The sequence below is a fragment of the Mytilus californianus genome, unplaced genomic scaffold, assembly GCF_021869535.1.
Source record: "Mytilus californianus isolate M0D057914Y unplaced genomic scaffold, xbMytCali1.0.p SCAF_7, whole genome shotgun sequence".
In the NCBI taxonomy this organism is placed as follows: Eukaryota; Metazoa; Mollusca; class Bivalvia; order Mytilida; family Mytilidae; genus Mytilus; species Mytilus californianus.
Window position 1 is genome coordinate 99,387,777 of NW_026262723.1, and position 18,049 is coordinate 99,405,825.

An 18,049-nucleotide genomic window follows, 5' to 3' on the forward strand; every position below is an offset into this window, starting at 1 on the left:
TCCTTATGTCGTAACTACAATACCCTTCCCTTTTCAGGAATGTGACCTACCGAATTAGACTATTTACCGGATTTGTAATAACATAAGCAACATGATGGGTGCCACATGTGGAGCAGGATCTGCTTACCCTTCCGGTGCACCTGAGATGACCCCCAGTTTTTGGTAGGGTTCTTGTTGCTTAGTCTTTAGTTTTCTATGTTGTGTCATCTGTACTATTATTTGTCTGTTTGTGTTTTTATTTTTGGCCATGGCGTTGTCAGTTTGTTTTCGATCTATGAGTTTGACTGTCCCTCTGGTATCTTTCGTCCCTCTTTTTTAACTTAAATAGGTTTGCTCTAATTAACCTAACGTTAAGTATATGGGACCAAAAGTAATGGTCACTTTTTAGAACAATTATATTTGTGGCATTGGGCTTTCTAAAAGTAAGTACCTATCATAAACAAAATTCTTTCTAAATTAAAGTCACATTCGTAGTTGTATAAAAAGAACTGTCCCTAACAAGGCAGTTCAGATTGTAACTAGGCACTGAATAAAAACAGTTCCTCTTAGCCATTGAGTTTAATAGTGTCACAATATAACAGTAATATGTATATATAATTTTCATCCATCTGTATATCATTCTATTCTACTATTCTAATAAGTGCAGTGCAAGTGCATGGTGGACACACTTCTGTAAACATTCGATTTTTCTAAAAGATTGGATATGAGTAGGCATTCATATTTTCCTGCAAAAACAATCTTCCATGCAGAGTTACCGGTCCTTGCAGGGATTGTCGCAAAATGTTCTTGAGATATTCTTCCGCATGCATTAACACAATTATCGGTACATGTGCATAGATATTATCAATGATTTTTTACTTATATATATATATATATATATATCTAACGACAAAACATTTTCATATTATTAATTTATGTTTTAAACAAAAATATTTTTATCAGTATTCATTGAAGAGAAGTATTTATAACAAACGATAAGGAATGTTAGTTTGCACTTGTTAATATCCCTGTATTTATCATGTTTATAGATCGGTTACAAACCCAAAATGAAAGTTACGTAATGGAAATCTAGGCGATAGCAATACATCGGAATGCCCTCACGGTCATCGCGATGTAAAAATCGATGGAAAATTTTATAAAAAAATTTCCTCCTGATTTTTATGCCAATATCGATGTATGGCTTATTTCTACCTTACGAGCAATTCACGCTATTTGAATCCAATCAGTTTTTCAAAAAAGATTTTCCAGCTAAAGTGAAAATAGTATTTTGAAAAAATTGTTATATAACTTAGAAGATCACTATGTTTATGGCATATATTAATGTGTTTATGTGTCAAGCATTTTGAATGTATGTCTCATTTCCCAGCAAACCTAATAACATTAGTAAAGAGATATATAAAAATCAATGTAATAAAATGCACTGTACAAAAGTAGATTAAGAGCTTCAACATTTTTAACAGACTTTTACAAGAATACTTCATTTTCCTATTATTAGAAAATTTCTAGTTTTGTAATGCAAAATCAGCAAAATTCATATACATGTGTAATACATCATGAGACATTGTATTAATAGCTTTTATACAGTGTCTGACTCTCACTTAAAAGTCAATAATGTCTTCTATTTTGGATGCTCTGAGTCTTTGCATAATAAAAAAGGTAATAATACCATTCGGTGTTAATTTGTTGCATGCAAAAATAGTCATTAATTTGACATTTAAAAATTTTTGTAAGTTTACTTTTCCAGTTCAATTTAGGAATTAATGCAGTTCCATTTGACTTCTTGCCACTTGACTTCACTTGGTATTATTGGTTAATATTTGCATGTTAGCCACTCATTAAAGGAGAAACATCAAAGATATTGTCACATTAATAATAGAAATTACAGACTTCCTGTTCATCAGCACTTGTTGATCTGCAGAAATAATAATCATTCTTTTATTCTTTGTCTTATAGTTCGCTGAACTGATTGCCCTTCACTCGTATTCTTTATACTTTTAACAAGGATGACTTTCTCCAATTAATTCTCACTTGTAGAATTTTTTTTTTCGCAAACTCCAGTTAAGAAGTAGTGTCAACCATTGAACACTTTACTATAGCATGTTGATTGACTGTTGGTTGCTTAACATCTAGTGGCAAATAATTCATGCATGTTCAGGACTAACCATGTAAATTTAAAGTCCTTACTCTGCAAAAGTTGAACAATCAACCATTAAACTGCATGTGTAAAAATGGTACCCATGAAAATAAATCCACAGTATCTTAATGCCTCGGGCCTTTGTGTGATCTCACAAAAGACAAGATTTCAAAAAGGTCAGGTTAGAATTCTTGTATAACATCAGAAATTATGTGACTATAGACAGTTTGGTACACACAAAAAAAAAACCAAACAAATAAACCATAATAATACAGTCATGCCAGTTTGAAAGAACTGGCTACTATGTGAGCCGTACTTACCCAGTGGTGGTAGTTATAAAATATTTGATACCTATGTCTGTGCCCTTAACAAGTGTTTCGAGAATAACCTGCATCACGTACACTCAAGACATAAAGTTTGGAAAGCCAGAAATATAAAATATTAAAACCAAAAGTGCCATAAAAGAACCACCAGAAATGCCTTAGGTTAACTTTTGTTTGAGGAAGTTGCAACCTTAGTACATTCACATGAATCAGAAATGTACAGACAAAATGTTTCATCTAAATTGCACCACTGACTTGTTAAAACTGGTTACAGGTAGATGGTAACCTTTGTGCCTTTGACAACTTTAAGACCCTGTACATTGATTTCCTTTATATCTCCTCTTGATGCATGGTTTATATAACAACTTAACAGTACATGTTATAATTATAGATTATCATTGGTCATCTCAACGAGATTGATTTTCTCGCTTGAGCCGGTACGGCGAAAGTGAGAAAAGCAATCGAGTTGAGATGACCAATGATGATCTGTTTATCGCTATTTTACCTGTGACGACGTTGTGAATTTCATTGACAACGGACACGTGTGCCCTTAGTTTCTAGCGATAATTTTTTATACCGCTCTACTGTGCTGAGAAAGGAAATTATCAGTCCGTAAGATCAAAGGAAAATTTCGTGAAATAGCGATAATGTAAAATATGTTCTGTTTGCAGAACAATTTGCATTCTGGAAAATTAGGAGAAACATATACACTGAATTAAACAAAAAAAAATCATGGTAATAATTGAGATATATGCATAAATTAGTAAAGATGATAGATTTAACAACTTTTGACAGATATTGAGTTATTAGAAAACAAAAGAACAATTGAATTGTGTAATACCTGTCAGGTAGATTGCTGGAGATATTATTTTAATAATTGAATAAGTTGGCTACTCACAACCAGAACCTATAATTGTTATTAATTGACATGAATTATGAGTGAATTTAAACCATCTCCCCTATAACCAGTCAATAATTTCCACTATGCCATATGTAACACAGTAGCATCAGTAGCCAGGATTTGTCATGTTTCTTCTATATATTGATTCTCAACACATGTTCTATTGTCAACATGCTTTTATATTTCAGTGATGTTTTGAAAACTATGAACCAGGTGAAATTGAGGAGCAATTGCTGACCACATGAAAAATGAGGATAATTTAATTCTTAATTGTTCCAGTGAAAATCAGGTAAATTTTATTCAGCAGGTATATTCCTAGGAATATATTCCATATATCTGTTATTTAAATGCTGGATATGTTGCCTTGTAATTTGCTATAATTGGATTTGAAATAATCTTTCCTGAGTATGTAAGTACCTTAGCCTAATGCTGTATAATGTCAGATAAGAATAACAATGTAATTATCCATAAGGTTAAGTGATGCTTAATATATTTTATATTATTTTAGGTTTAAAATAAGAGCAACAAAATTCTGTAAAGGTGAAGTAAAGTTCATTACAAATTTTTGTGGAAAAAGAATATATTGAAATACTTGAATTGATTTTGAAATTTTAGATTGGTTTGTGATTAAAAAAAAAATCAAAAAGATAAATGCTCCCCCAACAAAAAAACTATTTTTTATGCCCCCGCTGTAGCGGAGGGGGAATTAAGGTTTATCCATGTACGTACATCCCGAAATTGGTTTCTGTTCTCTAACTTTAGTTTGCCTCAACCAAATGTTATGAAACTTATACACAATGCTTATTACCACAAAAAACAGATCAAATTTGAATTTTGGTGGCGTCACTTTTACCATTCTAGAGTTATTCCCCTTTACAAATGAAAAATAATGCTGAATTTTATGTTTCCGTTCTCTATTTTATGTATGCCTCAACCAAATATTATGAAACGTATACACAATGCTTATTACCACGAAACACAGATCAATTTTGAATTTTGGGGGCATCACTTTTACCTTTCAAGAGTTATGCCCCTTTACAAATGGAAAAATTGTTGAATTTTTCGTTTCCGTTCTCTGAAGTTTGCCTCAACCAAATATTATGAAACTTATACACAATGCTTATTACCACAAAACACAGTTTAATTTGAATTTTGGTGGCGTCACTTTTACCATTCTAGAGTTATGCCCCTTTACAAATGGAAAAATTGCTGAATTTTTCGTTTCCTTTCTCTAACTTTAGTTTGCCTCAACAAAACATTTTGAATCTTATGCACATTGTGTATTACCACAATACTCAGATCAAGTTTGAATTAAGGTAGCCTCAATTTTACCGTTCTTGAGTTATGTCCCTTTATAATGTTGTATGCAAGCGGGGGCATCATCTGTGTCCCATGGACACATTCCCAATTTATTTTAAATATATTGTGGTATTGTAGTAGTTTCCAGTAAACAGTTATGTAAATTTTGAAACCAATTAAAGTTTGATTCAATCTGACATATCCAGCAGATATTTCTTTTCCATAAGTATTTTTGTAGTTTGATGCGGTATAACGTAACACTGATATATTCATACTATTTTACAACAGGCAAGAAGCTGAATGACATTGTCCATTCTGAAGACATGATGGCATTTTATCTAAAGACTTTAATTTAAGTTGACCAGGCCTTGTTTAACTTTAACACAATGTTATAGACATTGAAGATTGTTATTCCACCTATTTCAGAAAAGAGCCAACTTGTTTTGATATGGCTGTCCCTTATTTACCCTCAGATTTGTAGTAGCTTTTAATTGCTAATCTATAATGTGTCAAATAGACTTTAAATTACACTTTTAACATAATGCAGAGAATTTTAGTCCTCATCAAAGTTGGACAAATTATAAGCCCACTGGATGATTTTCTCAATATGTGACATGTCAATTGACTGTTTGTCTGTATCTTATTTTAAGTTCATAATCCTTTTACAGCGGTCATTGCCTTATGATCATTTTTTACCTGAGGTAAAGGTTTGTCCGTTCGTAAGTACATCAAGAAATTGGTTTCCATTCTCTAACTTTAGTTTGCCTCAACCAAATGTTTTGAAACTTGTCCACAATGCTTAGTACCACAAAACATAAATCAAGATCGAATTTGGGTGGTGTCAGTTTTACCGTATTTGAGTTATGCCGTTTTACAACATTATATGCAAACGGGGGCGTCATCTGTGTCCCATGGACACATTTTCCATTTATTTATTAAGTACCAAAGTCCTCAAGTTCTGTCAAGTTCTTTATTTTTCAGTTGCTTAACTCTATTGAGCATTGAACTATTTTCATCCTATCAGGAAGATTTTGTAATCAGTCTTTGAGTTCATTATTCCAGTTTTTGATTTGACAATATGGTTTGAAGCTACATTAACTTCTCAATAATGCATCATTGGGATTTACATTGAGCATTGAATATTTGATATGGAAAATTTCCGTGGTTATGTAAAAAGTCTACAGAAATCGACTGATTTCAGCATATTATTACGTAAGACCTTTGATGCATCAATGTGGGAGTATTATGTTCACTCTGGAACATCAATAAAAAAGTATAACAAAAATATCAAACTCCAAGGCAATTTGAAAAAAGGGAAGTCGATGAAACTGACAAAATCAAAGGCTACCAATCAGTGGAACAAGTGAAAACAACTGCCATATTCCTGACATGGTACAGGGTTAAACCTGGTTTTATACACTAAATAATCCAATTCATGACATTGAATGCCCAATGGGTTACAAAACAAATATGGTGAAAAGGATATGCCCAGTTTTCCGTGTCGCTGAAATTCAAAGAAATAATAAATTTGCATTCATGTATGTTAAGAATGTGTCAATTTTATCCCTAAAAACTGCAAGATTCAGATAAAGATATTTTAGACAAAATCATCACTAGATTTTAAACTTCACCAATTCATATAGTTTAAGGAAACTAATTTGATGTTTTTTTGAGATTTATAAAAGTTGAAGACCCACATATTGTAGAAAAGTTCACATGGATAATAGCTACAATTTTATGCAAACATTTGGCATACAGGAATTAAAAATTTCTTTTACTGAAAATTGTAGCTTCTGTCCATTTGATACAAATTATCCAGAAATCTCGGACTCTTGAATAGACTTTATGTTACATAGTCTCTGACTTTGTTTTAAAAAAAAGGAAAGTGAATCTTTATATACAGCAGTTTCCAATATTTTACAAATATTCATATATGTGACTTTAAATTTCAATCAGTAAATGGCCTGTTCAATTTCAGTTGCAAACATGATGAATTATACAAGAAAAGTATAGATCATGTAGATATGATAACAATTGTTTATTTAAGACGTAATTAATATTTATAGGAAAAGTTGTGTCAAAGAATATTGAAGATATTATCTGCTTGTTATTAATTCCTTAAAAAAAAGTCAAGCGAAGGGGATTTCAAATTTAAGGCTGAGTGGATACCAGTTTAAAAAATATCTTAATTAATTACATCAGGTATTCCAACACAATGAAAAAACCAAAGCAAAATAACATTATTTTGAAGCATTATTTTTGTTTACGTCTTATGATTCATTTTGCAGTTTTTCTTTGGTTAAGTATGTGTTTGTTTCTGATGTATCAATTGTGTACTGCAGCTAGGAATGTACAGTACTGTGTTTCAAGGTTGTTGGCAAGGTCAAACAGTTTGTATTGTAAACGAGAATGTATCATTAGATAAAAAAAAAAAAAAGCTATGGACACTGTCATTACTGCTGCAATTTTTATAAACTTCAGTGACTATTTAAAAAAAAAACATGTGAAAACCTGTCACATAATATTTTATCCCCGGCTTAGTATATTTCTAGGATTCTGATTGGTTAACGCACATCGTTACAAAACCCATAGCCCCTGGGTGTTGCTAACCCATATCCCCGGACGTTGCTACCCATTACATCAGGGAATTTCACGCGCATTTTCCTTAGTTCCATGGTTGTTCCTTATGAAATATCGAATTCTGTAGATTTTCCATGATGTCTGTATAATTAAATATTTAATCCACTAACGATTTTATCTTATTATATCGATTATTTGCACTCATTTTAGTAAATGCATCACTATGCAGACACATTGTCAATGAATGGTACTACTGACCTAGCTATGCAAATGACCCACGTTGACGAGACACTGTTTATGATGTAACTCTCACAACATTGCGTGCCAAATTCGACCCATTTCAGTTTCTCTGTCTCTAGTTTAAAAACGTCTTATATTTGTCTACCTGTAGGGTTCTACCAAAGGTAGTACCCTACACCCCGTTAAAAATATGTCAAATTCCCAAATTTCAATAAAAGATATTTAAAAAATGAAAAAACGTTGCTTTCACGTTTAACTTTGTGGTCGAATTTTTCTAAAAATCGCCAGATTTAGACTAAGACCTGGGATAAATTCGTTATCTACGTTCATATCCGTAGATATGGATATTTTAACACCCTTCAGTACCCTGTACACCCTTCGGCTGCGCCTCAGATACTTCAGGGTGTTAAAATATCCATATCTACGGATATGAACGCAGATAACTTATAGTAGCTAACAATTTCTCCTAAGATAGCTATAGATTTGTTTTAATGTGATATGTAACTTTCCAATCGTAATTATTGATATTTTATTTATCTATTATTTTACTTCCTATTAGTAAAACCTGATGAAGACACATTATGAAATGGTTTAGGTATAACAACCAACAGATGGTACATGCATTAAGGGATTAATCTACAATATCTTCTTAAGTAGAGAGAGATAAATCAGAAACAATTTTTAGATTTTAGCCTTCAATAACTTTCAGCAATATCAGTTTGATTGAGACATTGTACAATTATTGCCTTCATATGAAGTTAACATCAAAAAGAAAGGTGTTTTCAAGTTCACTTTACCACTTGGTTTACAGCTCACAGGTTGACAAATCCTTTAACACTCAAGGGTTGACAACTTTGATGTTCAACTTTATTGAAATCAGTTTGTTTTTTATACTGAAAGGATTGAAAGGACTAAAAGATATAGCAACCAAGGCTAAATAGAAAAAAAAATAAAAAAAATGAAATTTACATTACAATTTGAAAGCATTTTCAAGCATCCACTGGATTGACAATTGTTGACATAAACAGTCTTGTACCTTACTTACCATCTAGTCCTTGTTATTCATGGAGGCACATAGGGCAAGGACTTAATCTAACCACTCTTCTCTATTCTTTCCTGTCTTGTCTATCTCACCCCAGTTGATTCACTGGTTTATCAATTTCAGCTAATCTACTGCTGTTAATCTAGCTACATGCTCTAACAGTAATGTGCTGATTGATTGATTTTTAGTGTTTTAACACTTTTTTCAGCACTGTTGGCTATTTTGTTGTGGTCAGTTTTCATTGGTGGTTGAAGCCAGAGTGCCTGAAGAGAACCAAGACCTTCTTGGTAGGAAAGTGACAATCCTAGTCGATTAAGATTGTAGTCAAATACACCTGCCAAGTGCAGGGTTCAAACTCACAACCTGTGTTGAAAGGCTAGGGATACAAAAGTTGAACTACTTAGACCACTCGGCCAATGAGACCCTGTAATGTGCTGATATTTGACATTTAAGGATGTTTGCTCCTCTTGTTTTTGAATTTCTGCCAGATTTTCAGAATCCTCAGGTTTTATCCATGTATTGCCATTAAAAAAATTTGCCCACTAACCCCTACTTTTCTTTTCATAATTTTATTACATATAGTTTAAAAAGCCATATTTGAAAATCCTATAGAATCCTTGTTATTTTTTCATTGTTTTTGAAAGAAAAAAGGTGTCCATGTTTAATGTATGAAAAATCTAGAGAGAATCATTTCCCGCCAAATTTTCAATGGCTTATATCTCGAAAACAAGCACACGGACCCTTCATTTTTTTCTGCTTTTTTAGTTCCTTCATTTATATACTATCAATTTAGAACAGTCTTTTAAAAAGCTTGTTATTTTGAAACAGAGTAGCGAACATCCTTAATTGTGTATTAGGTATTTCAACCTGTCCTTGGACAATGTTTTTGAAGTTATTAAGTATATTCCATCCTTAACTATCTGTGGATCACCTCAGATGAGACATAATCAATGTTTTAGTCTGCATTCTTCTCAAGAAGAATTGATTGAAGAGGAAAGAAATTAATAATATTAGAACTTTGTATTAAGTTCATTAATGCAAAAGAAAAATTTCATGTGCATTTCAAATGAATTGCAGCAATGATTCATGCAACTACAGTAAAAAGTGAAGGATTTGTTTCAGTTCTTTAACCACAGAATTATTAAAATCAATATTTTTCTCAGTACATTGTATTATAATGTACTATTAATGTGCAAGTATAACAAAAAGAATTCTTAATAGTACGATGCTTTATAGGAATATATGGCATATTTATTTAGTATTGCAGATAAAATTATGCAATCTTTTCAAGAGAGATGATACAATTTTTTGTCCTATTTTCAAGAATGGGAAATATATTCTGAACAAAAAAAATTATGAAATTAAATGATTATTCATGTATTTAAGTCTATCAGATCTTAATCAGCATTTCCCTAAATCATTAATCTTACAAGGAAACAATACAAGACAAGCAATATTTGTTTATATGAAAATTTCCCAGAAAACTTCATAGTTAATGATGAATTGTCTTTGTCTCTCTTCTGGGAATTGAGATTTTTTTCTTGGATTTAGAAATTGATAACAGGCTAATTGAATGATTTGTTTATAAGTCAAAAAGATTTCAATATCCAACTAACATGTCCCATTACAGTTAAGTGATATATTTATAGAAAAGATAGAACAATGATCTAGCAAATGATGAAGATCAGGATTTCTGATCATTATAAATGTAATGAATACATTGGTTCACATTAGTATGAGGTCACGTTAATGATAGATATGGACCAGAGAACTTATGTACTAAAAGAAGGGCGGTGAGAAGCCCCCTTTTTTTAAAACTGTTTTAAACAGTAATGCCTCTTTCAGTTATTCCTGATAGAATGATTTTCAGAAAAGTGATTTACGAATCTTTTTCAATTTTTGTATACTTCACAAAAAATGTCATGTTTTCTTGTGATTATTCACTTGCTCCAAATTTAAAGTAAATCTCACTTTGTTCCATTTCTATCAATTTGTTTTCTTGCATTGACTGAAGCAAACATCAGACAGATCAGAAATATGTGTGACCAAAATTACTGGTTCATTTGGAAAATTACTGCAAGAAAAATAGGAAGTTGTAATATCCATCTCACTGGCTTCATTTCAATCTTGTGCATATTTTGTTGTTGTTGATGTTAGTACTTTTGATACTTCTTGTTACATTTGTACATAACATACATTCATCTAAGTAATATGTCACCTCTCTCTCTAACATAAGCTGTAACAAGAGAGGTGATTTCTTTATTGTATAATTGTTTATCCAAAGCTGTTACCTTGCCAGCAAATGAATGAGGTACCTATAGGTTATAAGTTGGTCACCATATGTTTTTTTATTGATTCACTATGACATTGATACTGTAACAAAAACTGAACTACTGTGTTACTGTAGAAATTAATTAACTTTTCATAAAGGAGATATTGATAGACAATGAAAAGTGATTTTCGAACATAATTGGTTTTTTTTTTGGCAAAAAGGAATTCACTTTGATGGACTTGTAGAAGAATCCAAACTTGGTGAGTGAATTGTAAACTCAAGCCTCTTTTGATGACTGGGTTGATAGATACAAGAAGACTAATACCCCTCAGAAAACAATTAATATGAATCTACATTGTAAGTACTTGTGCCAAAATTTCTCATGAAGTTTGATGAAAATTGTGTCAAAGGTTTACATCAGTAATATTTTTGATGTGTTGGTCAAATAAGGGCTAACTAACTTTTTGGTAGACTTGTACACATTGAAATTAAAATAATATGGAAAATCAACAATGTAATAAAATTGAGAATGGAAATAGGGAATATGTCAAAGAGACAACAACCTGACCATAGAGCAGACAACAGCCGAAGGCCACCAATGGGTCTTCAATGCAGCGAGAAACTCCCGCACCTGGAGGCGTCCTTCAGCTGGCCCCTAAACAAATATGTATACTAGTTCAGTGATAATGGACGTCATACTAAACTCCAAATTATGAACAAGAAACTAAAATTAAAAATGATACAAGACTAACAAAGGCCAGAGGCTCCTGACTTGGGACAGGCGCAAAAATGTGGCGGGGTTAAACATGTTTTTTGAGATCTCAACCCTCCCCCTATACCTCTAGCCAATGTACTCTTACATCATCTGCATTGGAGTGCAATGAAATGTATGTGTATATATCAGCAAATTATGGCAGATGAAATTTGAATGTTATTGTTATAGGAGTTGTGCCCCTTGGATATATTAATGAAAAGAAACATTTCAGTTTATGGACAGGGTGCAATCTTGTTTGTATGGATATGATCACAAACAGCATCTGCTCAAACCATTATTTGGATGTGAATGAATGTAGGAATCAATGGGGAAAAAACACAAAGAAGGAAATTGAATAAGAATAATACAAGAAATCATTAAAAAAAATATGGTAGGTGCCAGATATTACCCATGTTATGACTTGCTTTCCTTAGTAAGTGATGATATTTGTAGAGCTATAGTTTCGCTAATTGTCTTATAATTAGGTATTTCTGACAGAATTAGAGACATATGTCTCCTCATTGTTGCAAGAATTTGTTATAAAGCTTAGAAAAGAACACATGTTGGTACTTTTTGAAATTTCATGGACTGTCAGTTATTTATTTTTTCTAATATACTTCTTCACATGTTCACCTATTTCACTCCAAGAGCTGCATGTGATATAGAAATAGGGTCACCTGGACCGGTCACCTGGACCTATTCTGTCCAACAGTAAGACTTACGTTGAAGTAATGTCTGTATTGTATAAATACCAAGTCTTTTCCAGTCCAAAAAGGCACATTAGATCTGATGCACACTGTTGGGAAGAAAAAAAGGACTTTGTATAATTCTGACGTGTCTATAGGTGACCTTTTTCTAGGCTAAATTTCTGCCCTTGGCTTACCCAACACACTTTTTTTCCAGTAGCAGTGCAACTTTTCCCCCATCTCAGTTGACCCACTTTGCATACTTACCTAACATGTTTAATCCTTTGATTTGTTTTGGTCCTGAATTTGACTGAAATATTTGAAGCCGGATATTAAGCTAAAACAATCTATCAGTCTCTGCATATCTGACTTGCAGAATAACCTCACTGTACATGTTGACACTCTAGAAATAAGTCATTTCAATTTGAGAAAAAGTGACAGTTGAATCTTCTCATTCTTAGAATATTTATGTGTTGCCAACCAAAATGGATTACTGATTACATGTTTGTAGATAAATGTATTAGATATCTGACTTTAACATTACTGATGCCAGTAAAGTTAAATGTTCTGAATTTCTTAAGGGAATTAATGATGATCTGATATCTTCGCTTTGAATAAATATGCCTCTTTTTGATAAACCAATTATTGAACAGTTTATAGCTCAAGTGACCCATAGGCCAGTTTAAGCCAATGTCATCAGTTATTATATGTTATTTATTGTCAGTTCTCCTGACCCAAAGGTTCATTCCAATCTATTTTTCTCAATTTTCAAAAGTCCACTCCTCTAAAACACTATGCCAGTTGGAAAGAAAATCCATTAGAATCATTTGATGAGGTCTTATGTAAAAGAAATTGATTTTATATAAGTTATTATAAATATAACATTAAAAATCCATAAAACATACAAGAAGTTTTTTTTATGGATTTTCATATAAATGTTAATATGAAAAAAGAGTTTGTTGGGTATATGTGAGTGAGACAGTAACCCAACAACTTAACATAGCAAAATGTGTCTACACAATATGTTGAACTCAAAATCACTCAGAGCCTAAAAAAGTTGTGAATAGATTTAAGGGAGACTATCAAAGATCTCTGCTATAAAAGGTTGTGAATAGATTAAAGGGAGACCATCAAAGATCTCTAGGGGCCTCGGTGGCCGAGTGGTCTAAGTAGTTACTACTGTAATCACTAGCCAGTCAACACTGAGGTTGTGAGTTTGAACCCCGCTCGTGCGGGTGCACTCGACTCCAATCTTAATTGACTAGGATTGTCAGTTTTCCTATCGAAGGTTGGTGGTTTTCCCCGGGCACTCCTGCTTCCTCCACCAATAAAAACTGGCTGCCACGAAATAGCCCAAAAGCGGTGCTTAAAAATGGCGTTAAAACACCAAAAATCAAAAATCAAATCAAATCAAAGATCTCTGCCATAAAAGGTTGTAAAAAGATTAAAGGGAGACTATCAAAGATCTCTGCCATAAAAGGTTGTAAAAAGATTAAAGGAAGACTATCAAAAATCTCTGCCATAAAAGGTTGTAAAAAGATTAAAGGGAGACTATCAAAGATCTCTGCCATGAAAGGTTGTAAAAAGATTAAAGGGAAACTATCAAAGATTTTTGCCATAAAAGGTTGTAAAAAGATTAAAGGGAGACTATCAAAGATCTGCTTTTAACACCAAATTATCCAAATGATTAAAGACAATCACTAATCTAGGAATAAATCAAAATTTTTAAGGAATATTTTTATGCCCCCGCCGTAGCGGAGGGGTCATTAAGTTTTACCCTTGTTCGTCTACGTCCATACATCGTAACGTCCATCCGTCCGTCCGTACGTACGTCCCAAAATTGGTTTCCATTCTCTAACTTTAGTTTGCCTCAACCAAATGTTATGAAACTTATCCACAATGCTTATTACCACAAAACACAGATCAAGTTTGAATTTTGGTGGCGTCACTTTTACCGTTCTAGAGTTATGCCCCTTTTCAAATCTCAAAATTGCTGAAATATTTGTTTCTGTTCTCTAACTTTAGTTTGCCTCAACCAAATGTTATGAAACTTATGCACAATGTTAATTACCACAAAACACAGATAAAGATTGAATTTTGGTGGCGTCACTTATACTGTTCTAGAGTTATGCCCTTTAAAAATGGAAAAATTGCTGAATTTTTCGTTTCTGTTCTCTAAATTTAGTTTATGTCAACTAAATGTTATGAAACTTATTACCACAAAACTCAGATCAAGTTCAAATTTGGGTAGTGTCACTTTTACAGTTCTTGAGTTATGGCTCTTTATAACGTTATATGCAAGCGAGGGCATCATCTGTGTCCCATGGACACATTCCCCATTTATTTTTTGAAATTCTGTTAGCATCTTATGTTTATCAATTCTTTCTGAATTTTACTATTGTATTTTAGACAGATCTTTAATTAAGCTAACTTATCTTGGCATTGTTCAGAGTCTATTTAGTCTGGTCTTTCTTGAATAGCTTTATTTACATGTCATTGTCAATACATAGAAAAAAAAATTGTAAAGTGCAAATTCAGTATACATTTTACTGAAAATCATTTTATTGGTTTTAAGTATATCTAACATTCAATATTTGTATTCTCAAAATCCTGATCATTTTTTTATGGAATTCTCTTGGGTTAGTTTTTTTTTTAAGTGAAGACAACAATCTCTGTGGACCTCATTTTTATTGCAAGTCATCTTAATATGTCTGGAGAAAGCTAAGTATTTCAAAATAATTTCGGTTGGTTGCACATTGATCTTAATATGTCTGGAGAAAGCTAAGTATTTCAAAATAATTTCGATTGGTTGCACATTGACTGTTGTTGCCTTTTAGATCTTTTCTAAATACATTCCACTGCCTTTTAATCTTTAATAAAATCACACATCAATTCTCTGAAATCGTTTGTTTGTCCCTATTTTTGTATACAAATTCATGAGAATGGCACACCTTTTTGTTGTGAACATCTAAGGAGTAATTAAGTTATTTAATATCTTTGCAGGGGACATTTAATTATGAGAGAGTTCAGTTCGTTATTGATTAAAAGTTGTTAGTGTATTATCCAATTAACAGCTTATAGAGAACAGGTATCCTTGTTGCTAATTTTGTTATTTTCTAATTACTTGAAGCAGTTTTAAGCACTTCCCCAATGGTTATTTAATGTTTGTATCTCATATTTTTGGAACAATTTCCCATATGCATTATGTATTGCAAAAACATAAAATTCATAAAATAGATTTGATGAGTAATAGTAGAAAGGACATGTTGATGTATTCATTGATGAAGTTTCATGTTGATATTGCAGCTACTTGATAAGCTAACCTTAACCAAAATTAGGCAATACAAACACACGGACTGACCAAAAGAGATTTTGGTGGAGGTCTTGGTCTCTGTTCATTTGACCCGGATGTCCAAGAAAATACACAAATAGATTCCACTGCTGCCCCAGGTAAGCATTCATCTGTCAAAGGGAAACTGCCCCAGGTAAAAGCATTCCTATGTCAAGGGAAACAAAAAAAATAAATCTGAAATTTAAAATTGACATCATCATTCTGAAATTGATTTGCAATATTTAAACACCTGCAAACAAAGTCAGTCCCTCTGTCCCTCTGCTGTCTGTCTCTCTGAACTAACTTTTAAGTCCTCTGTCCAATTTAAACCATAATTTGAATAATTACCCATTATGATATACTAGTCAATTTTGCAGCACATAGGTTTTTTCATCTTTGAGTATTTCTCCAATTATGCCCCTTGAAATAAGAGAAAATTTGATCCTTTTCAATATACATGTGAACACAATTCTTAAATTTTTTGTTAGATGTTCATGAATTAAGTACTTTGTAAGATCCTTATATGAAAATATGCAAAACAGTAGGGTACCTGGTAAGTTGACAAATCCCAGAGTTATGGCCCTTTGCACTTAGAAATTTTTTATACTATTCAGCATGCACTTAGTGGATGCAACTTCTTCTACATGCTTCATCAGATATTCATGAAACTTTGTTCATTGTAAGATCTTAAAATGAAAATGATCATATATCTAGGATTTCCTGGTCTGTTGACAAACCCAGAGTTATGCCACTTTGCACTTATGATTTTTGTCAAGCCAGCGAAATATATTTCGTGAAAGCCAGACTCCGTCTTTGGCATCATCAACATTTAGGTTCAGTCTGTGGTTAAAGTTTTTTTGGACATCAATAACTTTGTCAAACCTACATGGAGTTTTAATAAATTTGGACAGAAGCTTGTTTATGAATAAAATACAGTATCCCGAGTAAAATTTTAAAACTATTTATTTTCATTATCCCGTATTTTACTGATAAATGGACTTTGTTTTTGTTGCAGAAAGCTTAATATTTCAGAAGGTAGAAGATATGAATGCTTCATACTTTGTATATAGATGCCTTATGATATGAAGTTTCCATCTGTCATATGTCCATTGTCCTTGACCTCATTTTCATGGTTCAGTGGCTACTTGAAAAAAAAAGTTAACATTTTTTTGTAATGTTAATTTCTCTCTTATTATGAGTAATAGGATAACTATATTTGTTATGTGCCTACCTTGCAAGGTCCTCATGCCTGTCAGACAGTTTTCACTTGACCTCGACCTCATTTCATGGATCAGTGAACATGGTTAAGTTTTCATGGTCAGGTCTACTATATTTGGTGTATGTAATGATTGTAAGGTGTACATGTCCAACTGGTAGGTGTCATCTGACCTTGACCTCATTTTCGTGGTTCAGTGGTTATAGTTTAGTTTTTGTGTTTTGGTCTGTTTTTCTATTACTGTATGCAATAGGTTAACTATATTTGGTGTATGGAAATATTTTACAATGTACATGTCAGTCTGGCAGGTTTTATTTGACCTTGACCTTTTTCACAGTTCATTGCTCAATGTTAAGGTTTTGTGATTTGGTCTGTTTTTCTAATACTGTATGCAACAGATCAACTATATTTGGTATATGGAAATATTTTACGATGTACATGTCAGTCTGGCAGGTTTTATGAGACCTTGACCTCATTTTTAGCTCACCGGGGCCCTGGCCCCATGTGAGCTTATGCCATCACTTGGCGTCCGTCGTCGTCGTCTGTTGTGGTAAACTATTTCAAAAATCTTCTCCTCTGAAACTACTGGGCCAAATACCTTCAAACTTTAACTAAATGCTCCTTAGGGTATCTAGTTTATAAATTGTATCCAAAGTTTTGATCCATCGACAAACATGGCCGCCATGGCTAAAAATAGAACATAGGGGTCAAATGCAGTTTTTGGCTTATATCTCAAAAAACTAAAGCTTTTAGAGCAAATCTGACATGGGATAAAATTGTTCAATTGGTCAAGATCTATCAGCTATGAAATTTTCAGACGAATCGAACAACCCATTGTTGGGTTGCTGCCACCGAATTGGTAGTTTTAACAAAATTTTGCAGTTTTTTGTTATTATTTTGAATATTATTATAGATATATATAAACTGTAAGCAGCAATACTGTTCAGCAAAGTAAGATCTACAAAAAAGTTAATATGACCATAATTGTTAATTGACCCCTTAAGGAGTTATTGCCCTTTAAAGACAATTTTACACAATTTGTTCATCAAGTTTGCTAACATTTAAAAATCTTCTCCTCTGAAACTACTGGGCCAATTACCTTCAAACTTTAACTAAATGTTCCTTAGGGTATCTTGTTTATAAATGTATCCAAAGTTTGTATCCATCGACAAACATGGCCGCCATGGCTACAAATAGAACATAAGGGTCAAATGCAGTTTTTGGCTTATATCTCAAAAACTTAATCTTTTAGAGCAAATCTGACATGGGGT

The 18,049-nt window shown here is 32.6% G+C and overlaps 1 protein-coding gene across 4 annotated transcripts in view; it reads left to right on the plus strand.

The window, feature by feature from the left end:
- Positions 1 to 18,049, plus strand: part of LOC127707408 (G protein-activated inward rectifier potassium channel 3-like) — a 78,243-nt gene that overhangs the window by 29,282 nt on the left and 30,912 nt on the right. For 2 of the 4 annotated variants that reach the window (XR_007984850.1, XM_052211894.1), the window contains exon 3: positions 3,547 to 3,647. Coding sequence is in view for 2 of the 4 variants with exons in the window: in XM_052211894.1 (XP_052067854.1) it covers positions 3,600 to 3,647 (48 nt within the window). In the remaining 2 variants the exon portion in view is untranslated. Of the gene's footprint in view, positions 1 to 3,483; positions 3,648 to 15,537; positions 15,682 to 18,049 lie in introns of those variants that run through there. The other 2 variants (XM_052211897.1, XM_052211895.1) reach the window with 2 other exon arrangements.